This window comes from Salvia miltiorrhiza, chromosome 4 (assembly GCF_028751815.1).
Source record: "Salvia miltiorrhiza cultivar Shanhuang (shh) chromosome 4, IMPLAD_Smil_shh, whole genome shotgun sequence".
Classification (NCBI taxonomy): domain Eukaryota; kingdom Viridiplantae; phylum Streptophyta; class Magnoliopsida; order Lamiales; family Lamiaceae; genus Salvia; species Salvia miltiorrhiza.
The window spans coordinates 51,281,673-51,294,314 of record NC_080390.1 but is presented as its reverse complement, the minus strand read 5'-3'; the positions used below and the strand labels follow the sequence as shown (position 1 = coordinate 51,294,314).

Here is a 12,642-nt window from a genome sequence, read left to right as displayed (position 1 = left end):
ATGAGTCCATCAAGAATCATGCGAAAATCCATCTTCACATTCCTTCAAAACTTCCAGCAGCTCTCCTCCGCCCCCTCCCTCCTCCTCCTCCCCTTCGCCGCCTCCATCCTCCTCTCCCCGCCCCTCGTGGCCTCGTCCCGCCTCTTCCCTTTAATCCACGGCCGCCTCCGCTCAGTGTTCCTGGCCGCCGGCATCCCGCCCCAATCGGAACTCTTCGCCATACTCAACCTCAAGCTCGCCCAAACCATCCTCTCCTTCGCCTTCTCTCTCCCCTTCTCCCTCTCCTTCCTCCTCCTCGCCAAGGCCGCCGTGATCAGACTCCTCCACCGCCACAAACCCAACTCGTTCCTCTCACTCATCTCCACCCTCAACCGCCTCGTGGCCACCCACATATGCAACTCGCTGCTCATCCTCTCCGCCAACGCCACCTGCTTCTGCCTCCTCGCCGCCGCCTTCAACTGCGCCGACGTGCTGAGCCTCTCCTCGCCGAGATTTCGGCTGCTCCTGTCGGCCACGGGCGCCATAGCCTATTCCATCGTCCTCGCCAACGCCTACATCGTCTGCGGCATCGCTCTGATCGCCTCGGCCGTGGACGCGGACGGCGGCGGAGGGCTCAGCTCGATTCTGGAGGCGTGCGCGCTGATCCGCGGGCGGACCTCCGCCGCATTGTCTCTGGCGGTGCCCATGAACATGGCTCTCGCCGCCGTCGAAGCCCTGTTTCAGTACCGTATCTTCAATGCTTACAGCCGCGAAACGGCGGTCACTCCGCCTATGGTTTTGGAGGCGGCGATCATCGCGTATATCTACGCCATGGTTCTAATTCTTGACACCATTGTTGGTTATGTGTTGTTGAAAAGTCTCAGAGAAGAGCAGACTCATTTCAACCCTCAACGGATTGACTTCTTCAGACAAGTGAAGGAGTTAGAATCGGTGGTTTCAATTTGAACAACATCAACATTCATTTTTTTTTTTTTTTAATTTTTAATTTTTTGCATATAATAAAGGTGTGGATCAGAATTTGCTGTGTATTTGTAAGTAGAATTTTTTAGGTGAATTTGTATGGTGAAATGTAAAGACGATGGGCAGATTGTTTTGGTTTGGGATTTGGAAGAAATCAGAAATGAAAATGATGGAGTATGTAAATGAAGATAGCCGGATAGAGTTATTGGGTGGTAGAAGGGATGATAATGATGTGAATTTGCTTGCTTTAAATGGGAGCCGCACAAGTGATTTTCAATTACATAACCTGGAAATTGACACTTGATGAACCTCATTTCCGACATTAAAATGTAATAAGGGAATCAGATATAATTTGTGCAGCAATCGACAAGGGTTTATTTTAGCATAGGAGTGGACGACTCTCTAACTTGGGCCATTAAAATAGCAAATGTTTTTACCATATCAACCAAGAACAAGTTACATCGGCTTCACTAATATATTTATGATGTCATTGAATATATAGATAAAGTAAAACTAGTATACGATATACATACATGATAGAAAAATGTAACATGATCGGATCTCGTACTAAAAATAGCCCATCTTCAGATTCGATCAATCTAATGTGCCACGATTTGTTTTATCATAAATTAGCAGCTACGAAATTTATTACTCCTACTACTAAGGTAAAGCCCAAGTCAAAATTAGGTAAAGCCGATGGGGCGGGCCCCACTCAATCTGTTAGAGGCCCTTTTGTTTTTACTTTTGCACTATCTCAGAAAATTATTTGTAACTTTGAAGGGAAGTTACATAGGGAAGATCGGTTCCAAGTGATCATAAAAATAAAGAAAACTTAGTTATAAACAATTGAACTGCAATCCTTATCTTTCCCTTGCCCAATGGAGAGTCAAAAGGTTGTTAAGACAGTTGAACATATTGAAATCTAATTAAGTAATCAACTAAGTCAAACAGCCCTTTTCCCTCTTCCTATGCACATATAACTCAGGTGGATTTAAATTTTCAGCAAATATAGCTATATTTATCATCACCAACATCTCATACAAGACTTGTACTGGTAAAATAAAATACGAGCTTGAAACATAAATACAACCTTAACGGTGTCTGAATCGGCCAGTCTCAATCAGTGAGGACAATGCAGCATCCTGATATTATTGCAAATTAATTTTAATGAGCTAGGTAACAAAAGTAAGAAGAATACAACAGAGCTGGAAAAATGCTCCTTTTTTCTTCCTCGCTAATGAATGAATTTATCCAATTCCAGAAGCTGAATTTAAAAACAGAAAACAATTTCAGACCAAAAAACCTATGCTGGACTACATCACTATCTACGAATCATAGACTATATTCTATATATCCTCTCTACTCGTTCTATACAACGCATTTGAACAAAGGTTCCACGTTCCGACCTGAGCGCTATGAGGAACCAAATCGAATTCTATAACTACAGCAAAGAATTAGTGTTACACCTAAGTAGAGGGTTAGCATTTATGTACAAGTTTCATCGTGCATTCTGGCGACATGCTTTACAGTTCAAGTGGTATCCTCACGAAAGCTGATGGTGAATCAATGCGGTGGAAACGAGCGTATTTTCTCATTAGTCCAACCTGCATGCAACGTCGTTTCAAGACATGTGAGGGCTCAATACGTACCTCTGAGGAAGAAATCTCCGATGAGATCAGCACCCCAACGGCCACCAGGCTTTCTCAAATTTCCTTCTCTCTACAAGTTCAGGTTGTGTGATGGCTCGAGAGCACCCTCTGCACCGCATTTCCAGCAAAGCTGAAGGCTCGTTAGCTGCAGTCTGCGGCGTCTGCAGTCAAATATTGTATGCTGACAGTCAGGAACAGCTATGCGCCCGCTAAAAGTATTCAACTCAATTTTTAGCTCTCTTTGTCAGAGTTATTCCTTGGGCATTCTCCATTTCAGCTTCCTTCCGGGCTTTCTTCTTTTCTAGTTCCGCTTGTTTGCAGTTTTCTTCATGAGCTTTCCGGAACATTCTGACAAAGTTCAATAGGGTTGCAATGACTGCATAAATGATAAGCACGGGATCAGCAATGTGAAATGTGAAATATCAGCAAGGAAGAGAGAGCATATTGTAATTTTACCTTGCTCAAAAGGGCATCTTGCAGGATCCTCACCAAAATATAGAGCTAGTGCATCTGCATTTCTCCCCTGCAAACAATGATCAACGACATCACCAACAGCAGAAAATTATCCGAAATATTTGTTTGGGATTTGTTTAAGAGAATTTTACCGCAATAGAATATAGATGCGTCACAGAGGCCACATCAGTCTCAGCAATAGTGACAAATTCCTTCAATGTCTGCCAAACAGAATAAGCTTCTCTTGTTAAGGCAAAACATAACAAATTTTCACAACCTCTTCGCAAGGAATAGACAAGATGAAACCACGGCCCCAATGATGAGAAGTTCAAAATTACGAATTATACAGTACAAATGTAAGTACGCATGAAATCAGTAGAAACTGAAAACATATTGACTACCAGAATACCTTGCGAAAAGTTTCAGATACGGGACCATCGTTTTCTGAAGCAGCCAATTCCTGCTTTACCTTCTCTAAACCTTTGATAATGGCTTGCATCTCTTCTGCCAAAGATTTCAATTGTATCTACACGAGGAAACTCATTATTCTTTCAAAGCACTCAAGGGGTTTCGAAATGTATCCAACAGATAGGGGTTAAATATGAACCTTAGAGCCAGCTTCCAAGCTAACAAGATCTTGATGAAAGTCTAAAAGAGCTGGTGTCTTTGACGCAAGCACCTGAGAAAAAAAGGTGTTACTCAATAACATGACACCAGATTTACTGTGTATGCACAATCTTCAAAATAAATGGCCATGTCGAAGAGAAAGCTTTAAGAGATGCTGTAACAACAAAGAGGAAATGCGGCATTCCTAACCAGCTGTTCAGTGGTTAAACCAATTAAATTAGTCATGCTAAAAAAAAAAAAGATAAATAAATAAATAAGTCATGCTGGAACTTTGAAGAAGGTGATAGCCAATCGAGAGATCAACATTTGGGTATTTTAACTGACTCAATTAGGATAAACATATTGACAACTTTTTGGTGCACAACAAAATTGGAGAAGAAACAGCATATAGAAATATAAATAAACATGAGAAGAGACAATACCTTACAAAGATAATGCATGAGTGTCATCTTGTTGTTGGATGCACGTGTATCTGTGAGTTTCAAGAGACTGTCTAACTTGAATCCAAGAGCAGAACCTAAATACAGAAAGTAAATACAAAGCTTTGAATATGCTTTAAGAACTGAAAATATGTTTTTCTGCAACAAGCAAAATCATGTGACAATCAAATATTTTAAAGAAGTAAAATGCATATTTAGTCTCATAACTAAGAAGGGTTTTTTTTTGGTCCCATAAATTAAAAGGGGTGGCGGGAGTAGTCCAAAAGGCTTTCATAAGTGCGAACTTTAAACCTTCATGAGGAAAATCCTGCACTTTTATAACTTTAACATGTTTTGATAAAAAGGTCCATACCTCTTGCAGTTCCTTGGTTTAATGTATTTCCAAGATATAAAATCTTCTTCATAATTTCTTTCAGTTTGAGGGACCTCCGAACCTAGCACAAGTGAAGTTATGTCATTCAGGTGGTTCTGATAAATACATGATGGTTTTCAATAGAATTTCAGGTGTACCTCTTCACATGCTGAATTTACAGTGTTCAGGCTTCTCTTGAAATCAGATGCCTGAGAGTTGAATTGGATCTTGAATAAGAAAACCCTCAACTTAGATTCAACTCGTGGAACCTTCATCAGCTCCAGGAAAAACTGAAAGAAGTAAGAAACCCGAAACCTGTTAGTGATCATAGAGCACCAATAAAAATAGGATTACATGGGAGAAAAGGGAAAAAGGAATGGGGGGAAAACAAAAATGTATGCATCTGTAAATGACACAAACCCCATTAGTATTCATGCTATGCTAGTATTAGGCTATTTGCAAAAGAGGCAAAAAGAACACAGGAAATGAATATGGTTCTATGCGAGGATTCTGTCACCATGATTGTAACTGATCAGTAACCTATGACTATGAGGAACCTTAAGAGTATTTCTCTGGAAAATCATCTCTTCCACGAATAACGACTTGAATCTTGCAAGAACGCCTTACCAGAAAATAATCTCCTTAATTAATACTTAATGAGAAATTACATGATCTTTCAGCAAATTAGGTGGACTAATCTCAAATTGCACAAGCACAAATATCATTAAACCAGCTTAAGAAACAACAAGATCGACTAGACTAATTCCTTAGAAGCAAAATCATCATAATGCAGCACAAATGTAGTAGATCAATAAAGTAATTAGGCTAGAGTCCACAAACCTGTTCGCACTTCCCCAGAGTCTCCTTGTCTCCTGTGTAGCCCTAAATAGTTACAATTTCATTATCAGTTAAAAGAAATTATACTTTCTTGAATACTGCAAAAAATACTGCAGAATTGCAACATTGCAGAATACATGCACTATAAAGCTTCACCTTAAGAAGTTCCATCTCTTCTTTAGTTGGACAAAACTTGATGAGATTTTCTACTTGATCAGCATCCAAAATTGATTCATCCATTGCAAGTGCTGCAGCCTGTCAAAGTCATCCATCAATAATGGTAATACTACCCCCCAAAAAAGATAAAAACATTTTAGTATTGGATACAAATGCTACAGATATATGCTTCTACAGAATCCAAATGAACAAGAAGGAAGCTTAACCTAACAATTTTGGCCGAGGAATTAAATTCTTGACCTCTTTGGCCTTAAAATCCATAAACTTGGAATCCTAAGAATCGTAACATAAATGTTAAATAATAAGTCAATATTAGGGAATCGATTTACACTTTCCCATTCGTAAATGTCAAAAAGAATAATGCATCAATTAGTCATTAACTTATACTCCCTCCGTCCATGATGAAACATCTTCCTACTTTCCTTTTTCGTCCGTCCACAAAAACATTTCCTACTCCTTATTTGGACATAAACCCACTAACTATCACCCTTAAAATTCCACATATTTACACATATTGCAACTATTGGACCCGCCATTTTTTATTAACTAGCACCACTTTTTCTAAATTGTGGGGCCCCTTCTCCACTCACCAAATACACAACTAAGTTTTCTATAAACCCATGCCGAGGTTATTAGGAAGATGTTTTCATTGATGGAGGGAGTATTTAACTGCAATATTTAACAAGTTAAGAAAGGGTATTCACATTAATTTATTTATATTCTATTTGAAGTTCAAATATTGATTATGAAATATATGAAGAATTTGTCACGTAGATTCTTAGGCTGTAGAGGAAACAATATGATGTCAATCTGCTTAACATGCACTTTATACTTTTAAAATATCTTTTATGCTATTTTTTATGCATTTCTTATCTTCTATGAAGGAAGTTTCTCTGAATAACAGTGTATTGATGTAAATTTTTCCAATTTATAGCAAGACAGGCTTCTATGACATAATCAGTCTTGTCTTCTCCAAAACATCATCTTCTAACTAACATTATTTTCATTCATAATTCTTCATTGTTGCTTAAATGCCATTTTCTCATTCTCGGGAATTTACAGAAGACATCTATTTTATATTAATACACATGCATGTCAATCCTAAACATGCACATGAACAAAGAAGGCATCAAATATTGGTTTAGAAAGTACTGCATAACTAAAAATGATCTCAAGCTACATTTCACATATTATAAACAGTTATACCTATAGAAACAAGTTGTACAGGAAAGGTCAACAGGAAATACAAACCACAGCCTACCATCATGTCGGGAAGGGGCATTTTCACTTTTGTGAGCATAATTTCAGTGTTGTTCGCTCTCCTTAGGTCAATCTACAAAACAGAATCAGTATGATTGAGAAACTAGTTGAAGGAAAGATTGAGTCTGATTGACTATGTAAAACAAGTCCAATCTCCGTTTCCAATCCCTCTTCAGCATTTTATTTTTCATCTTTTTTGGTTCACTAATAAGTAGCAATGCATCATGTCTTACTGCAGAATATACTTGTTAGCAGTAAATAATACTACCTCTGTCTCGCTAAAAGCGGCTCAGTTCTTTTCAGCACCGAGATTAAGGTGTAAATTGTATAAAAGTGGTAGGACCCACATATTTCCTGGATAAATATAGTATTACCAGATGGACTTTTTCAGTCTTAGATCCAGTAGACTTTCTGCGGCCTCCAGCCTTTCCTCCTGCATCTGACTTTGGTAGTGTGGCAGAGAAAAGGGTCTCCAGTTCTGACACATCAAATTCTGGTGCCCTAGAGTAAGAGAGAAGCATATCAGTCATCCGAAGGAGGTAAAATGTGACAAAAGAGAAAGGAATGGGAATAAATTGCACGAATCTATGCCATGATTCATTTGATATACAGATGTAAGGGTGGAAGTAATCTTACTATCTTTTCTAAGGGAAAAAGAAGCCTATAGGTGCTAAAATAGAGTACTTGAATTCAAATAAGTAAACCAGTAGAGAAAGAGAAATACACTTGAGGATCCCCGAATCTCTGCAGTTCTTCCCACAAGCTTCCTTGTAATACCCTGGTTACCTTGCTCCAATGAAGTGGCTTTAAGGTAGATCTTCGAGGTGCTGCTGCCATTGGTCGTGGAAGCCCACGCCCTCTACCAGCAAGCAATCCTTTACCATCTGTTGCAGGTCCCTTTGCACCAAATGGAGGAGGTGGGGGTGGTGCACCTCCTGGAGGTCTAGGAGGTCCTGGAGGTGCAGGTGGACCAGGCACACGACCTCCAGGAGGTGGTGGTGGAGGTGGTGCTCCTCCTATGGGTGGAGGTGGCGGCGGGCCACGAGCTGAAGGTGGGGGAGGTGGAACTGGGGCTCCACGTGTAGGAGGAGGTGGAGGTGGTGGAGCTCCACGAGGGGGAGGTGGCGGTGGCGCCGGCATTCCACGTCCAGGAGGTGGAGGAGGAGGCGGTGGGGCAGGCATTCCCCTTCCCGGAGGTGGTGGAGGAGGCGGTGGGGCAGGCATTCCCCTTCCGGGAGGTGGTGGAGGAGGCGGTGGGGCAGCCATTCCCCTTCCCGGAGGTGGTGGAGGAGGCGGTGGACCAGGCATTCCCCGTCCGGGAGGTGGTGGACCAGGCATTCCCCATCCCGGAGGTGGAGGTGGAGGAGGCGGTACACCAGGTGCACCAAGAGGAGGAGGCGGTGGTGGAGGTGGAGCACTACGGTGAGGAGGAGGAGGTGGTGGTGGTGGAGTTCTATGGCTCTGAGGAAAATAATTTTCGTAAGTGGGAGGCGGAGGTGGAGGTGGTGGTGCTCCACGAGAAGGAGGTGGGGGAGGGGGAGGTGGAGGTGGGGGTGCACCACGTGAAAAAGGAGGTGGTGGAGGAGGAGGTGGAGGTGGTGGAGCACCACGTGGAGGAGGTGGACCGCCGGACAGAGGAGGTGGGACTGGGGGTAAAGGTGGAGCTCGATGTGATTGAAAAGAAGGAAGCCCATTCATGGGAGGTGGTGGTGTCGAAGGAGGTGGGGGTGGTGGAGGTGGAGAGGGTTTTCTTATGCTAGAAGATCTTTCAGAGTATCCAGAACTTGATACTCCTAAAGGTGCATGCCATGAACTCCCACCTGAAAACGGGGGTGGAGGAGGTGGTGGAGGCGGCGGCACTCTACTGGTATTCTGCACATTGGAAGAGTGGGGAAGAGGGGGAGGGGGAGGAGGGGGTTTGGGAATGGCTTCCTGCACAGCTGTCCATAAGCTTGTTCCAGTGGATGGCGGATGTGAAGAGGAAGGTGCGAACTGGGTAAAAGTTGCAGTCTGAGGAAATGGAAGTATGGAAGGTTGGGGTGGCTGGGATGATCTTGAGGACAAGACAGTAACAGCATTTGCAGATGGTAGAGGAGGAGGAGGAGGAGGAGGTGGAGGTGGAGGTGGAGGTGGAGTAAAACGTCCACCATTTGGTGAGAGGCTATGAGGTGCAGCTGGAGGTGAAAGAACACTGCCCTCACCATCTTGAAGCGTTGCTGTAGGTGTTGAAGAAGGTTCATATAGAAAAGAATTAGGCTGAGGAGGTGGTGGCGGTGGTGGAGGGGATGGCTGGGGTGAATCTGAAGGTGGCGATTCTATGCTTAGTTTGGCTTCACCTCCAATCTGTGAGGGTAAAGGTAGAGATGGGGGGGCAAAAGCTTCTTGAGCCGGTGATGCATCTGATGATGAGGCGCTAGAGGCGTGCTTGGAACGGCCTGATGCAGTACCTCTGTCAGCTGTAGCAGTTGCTGAAGATGAAGTAACAAATGGAGGCTTAGATTTCCCTCCAGGCGCAGAATCTTTGCCAAGAGTTAGTGATGCCGGAGCACTGTTATATCTTGACGGAGGATAATAAACATGCATTGAGCTAGTGTAAGAACCTTTATTAGTAGGTATCCACCTCGATACAGCATTTGGCTTTGCTACTCTAGCTGGAGTGCTCTGCGACTCCAGCGGCTTAGATTTCTTGTTGGTAGTGACTGCATCAGAAGCAGATCGTGAAATAGAAACAGGCGGCTTTTTAGATAGAGTCGAGATGCTTCTATCCAACTTTGGCTTATTACTATCAGTGGTAGGTTTCTGTTGCTGGCCCTGCTTTTCGAGATTCTTCATTAACCGAGGAGCTTCTTCACTTTGCTCATTCTCTTCTTCTTCTTCTTCTGACTCGTCACCCATTCCACCATTAATTGATTTGGTCTCAACATTACTAGCTACTTTATAAGTCTGAAATCCAGACTGTACTTTAGCATTTCCATTATGCGCCGCGCTACCATAGCGTTCACGCCTCTGAATTCCCTCATCAGACGCACAATCTTCAAATGCATGATGATCTGAATCATCCTTCACGGCTATCTCCGGATTACTTTCGTTGACTTCAGAACTAGTGATAATTGCATAGTCATCAGATTCCGACTCTGCCTTGCCATCCTGAGCATCGGCTACACTGCTGAATATCTCTTCTGCCTCAAAGAATTCCTCAGCTCCAGCATTTTCTGTTTCATTTCCATCGTCACTTTCTGCTTCTTCTGTGTCTACAACAGAGTGAACAGAATCTGCATCCGAAAATAGTACCTACGCAAAAAGGGGGGAAAAGTTCAACTCCTAAAGCTTCAGACTCGACAAGCAAAGCACGAGCAACACAAAATCTTACCTCTGCTCTGAATTCCTTAGAGAACTGGTCCTTGGCATCCCAAAGAACATCTGCTTCGTCACGGGTCAGCATCAAAACGTTTGACCGAACAAATGCTGTATGGAACATCACTCTGAAAATCATCTCTTCTCTCACCAAGTCATCCTCCAAGTGGATGCACTCAAGGACAATATCTCCTTGAACACGGCAACGGATATTAATTTTTACTAGCTCACACTCTTCCTGTGTCCACAAGACATAAGAACACCTTAAATTCGCAATCTATCCATCTACTTGATGTGAATTTAAGGATTGAGGCATTACCTGTTTATAGAGACGGATTTTCTTTTGGATTTTTGAGGTTGAGAACAAAAGCTTTGAACTTCTAGTAGATGCTTTTGAAGCGGGATCCTGACCATATACACGAATTACTGGTCGGCATCCTCTTCCACCATCATATAAAGGAAGGATCCTAAGAATAATACAATCCAAAGCCAGAGGTGTATCTGACGGTGGCCAGTCGGACCCAATATTCCTTCGAGATATGTACTGAAGATATCTGAGCTGAGACGGTTGTGGATTTAAAGGAGACAAGAGATGAAGAAGTTCCCTTGGTGCTTGTTTGTACACCATTTCGAGCGTCTTCTGCTCTCCCGTGTACTGTTTCCTGTACAATAAAAGGCCTGCAAGCATAAAGGCGAGCACGGGCCATCCCCCCCTTTCACAGTGCATCAGAAGCACATTCTGTTGGCCCTCAAGTGACAGCCAACTCTCACTGGAACGCAAGAAGTGGTGAATCATCTCCAGCGGTAACAGCGGACACCCTTCATACTGACGAGGGTAATCCATTACTGTCATGTCATACTGAGATAACACATCGGATAATTGGCTTCTCCTTTCACCTTCTTTGAAATTGAAAACCATAAAAGCAGCATCGGGGTAGTGGTCCTGTAACTGAGCAACAATCCCATTCATATACGTTCTGTACTCATCTTCGTCAAGTACATCGGTGGAGAAGCAACAATCAAACACTACAGTAAAAAAATATCAAACGGCATCAGCATATGTCACAATACACATGTCTGGCAAGCATTCATAAAATTATTATCAACAAAACCAACATCAATTTTTTCAGTTATCCATAATTTCCAGTATGCCAAACTCACAAAGGCTATAATAAAGAACTTCTAGAGACGAATCAAAAATCAGCATTCAAAGACAAATCTAAGATAGAACTCCAAAGCTATCATGGTATTCATAACTATGAGAAGACATATGACTCGCAGTTGAAAGATACTTATATGCTTCAGGAGAATTTTAAACCTCTAGTCAACAAAATATCCTATAGCTACGCAACCAGCAAAATAATCCTAAAAAAGACTTTTTGCACCATACGGAATCATAATTTTCCTTCAATTTGTACACTCAGCATCACCTAATACCTAGGAGCTGTTTTTGAATCCAAGGATAACATTAACATATCCCATTTCCACAGTTTATCCAAATTGCAGCATCCATAAAATAGCTCCACCAACCAAGCTATGTACCAAGAGAAAGCCAGGAACAGTTGAGAGCTAGAGCTAGAGGTTGAAACACATTAAATTGATTGGACCCAAGAAAGATAACTTCCAAGAATCGGTCCACTTCAAAATTAAAGAATTTGTGTAATGCTGAAGAAGTAAAACTCATCATAATCAGACAATGAAGCAGTAGGTGAAAAGGGCATACCGTAGACCCTCTCGGAGATCTCGAGAAGCCGATCGGGCGGCTTCCGGTAGAAGAACCTTCTGAACAGCGCCATCTAATGGCGCTGTTTCCCCCCTGACCGGATCCAAAACCCCAATCCAGTACCCAAAATCCAAACTTCGCCTCAATTTGACCTAACTAACCAGCACTTCTTCACACCAGACTAATCACCACCGCAATGCAACTCAGCGAGCTCAACAAAACCCAGATCAGAACACCACCAACCACCGCAATTCAGCTCCGGATTTCCACCTCGCACCAATCCAACAGTTCAATCACCGCAGCTCCACTGGAATAGAAACAGAAATGACCGAGAAACGGATTCAAGAACTACAAGAAAATAAAAAAAGGAAGAAATTTCAGCACAAAATCAGTCGAATTAAGGGGAAGCAGCTGCCGATCAATCGAGTGCTAGCAGAAAAGATAACGATACAGAATTCTTGATAGCACGAAACATACTAGGACCGTTTTGTGATTACAAAAAGGGGGGACTTGATCACATGGGGGGTAAAGAGAGAGAGAAAGAGTTGTAGAGAGAGAAAGGGGGGAAACGTAGTGGGACTGAAAAGGTGAAAGGATAGCCGTAAGGGGGGGAGACAGATCCGACCCGGATAAACAGTGAATAGGACCCGACTTTGCGTTTGTCGATTTCTTGAAATTGTTGTTTTCTTTTCCAACTCTGCTTTCATTTGTTTTTGGACGGATTGCTCTTCTGGTGGGATGTGGAACTCACGTGGCTAAATGTTGACAACGAGTAAGGGACAAATCTCCTTCTTCTAGCTGGAACTCATG

At 42.6% G+C, this 12,642-nt stretch overlaps 2 protein-coding genes across 4 annotated transcripts; one reads left to right on the top strand and one right to left on the bottom strand.

The window, feature by feature from the left end:
* On the top strand, positions 1 to 945 carry LOC131023580 (uncharacterized). Its single transcript, XM_057953124.1, has one exon. It carries the CDS (start codon positions 1 to 3, stop codon positions 943 to 945), a length of 945 nt encoding a protein of 314 aa, XP_057809107.1.
* A 1,221-nt stretch (positions 946 to 2,166) lies between these two features.
* On the bottom strand, positions 2,167 to 12,608 carry LOC131020376 (formin-like protein 20). 3 transcript variants are annotated; one of them, XM_057949144.1, is made up of 17 exons: positions 11,833 to 12,608; positions 10,429 to 11,135; positions 10,126 to 10,347; positions 9,356 to 10,046; positions 7,480 to 9,223; positions 7,130 to 7,256; positions 6,757 to 6,828; positions 5,475 to 5,573; positions 5,322 to 5,363; positions 4,640 to 4,771; positions 4,482 to 4,563; positions 4,112 to 4,206; positions 3,670 to 3,741; positions 3,472 to 3,588; positions 3,215 to 3,283; positions 3,066 to 3,132; positions 2,167 to 2,985 (listed from the first exon to the last, which is right to left on the bottom strand). In XM_057949144.1, exons 1-17 carry the CDS (start codon positions 11,903 to 11,905, stop codon positions 2,834 to 2,836), a joined length of 4,563 nt encoding a protein of 1,520 aa, XP_057805127.1. In that variant the 5' UTR covers positions 11,906 to 12,608; the 3' UTR covers positions 2,167 to 2,833. The 3 variants fall into 3 exon arrangements, 2 of the variants coding, with proteins under 2 accessions (XP_057805127.1, XP_057805126.1); XM_057949143.1 differs by having other exon boundaries at positions 7,480 to 10,046; positions 11,833 to 12,180; positions 12,310 to 12,597; XR_009100681.1 differs by lacking the exons at positions 2,167 to 2,985; positions 3,066 to 3,132; positions 3,215 to 3,283; ... (2 more) ...; positions 4,112 to 4,206; positions 4,482 to 4,563 and having other exon boundaries at positions 4,675 to 4,771; positions 6,747 to 6,828; positions 7,480 to 10,046.
* Positions 12,609 to 12,642: the final 34 nt, after the last annotated feature.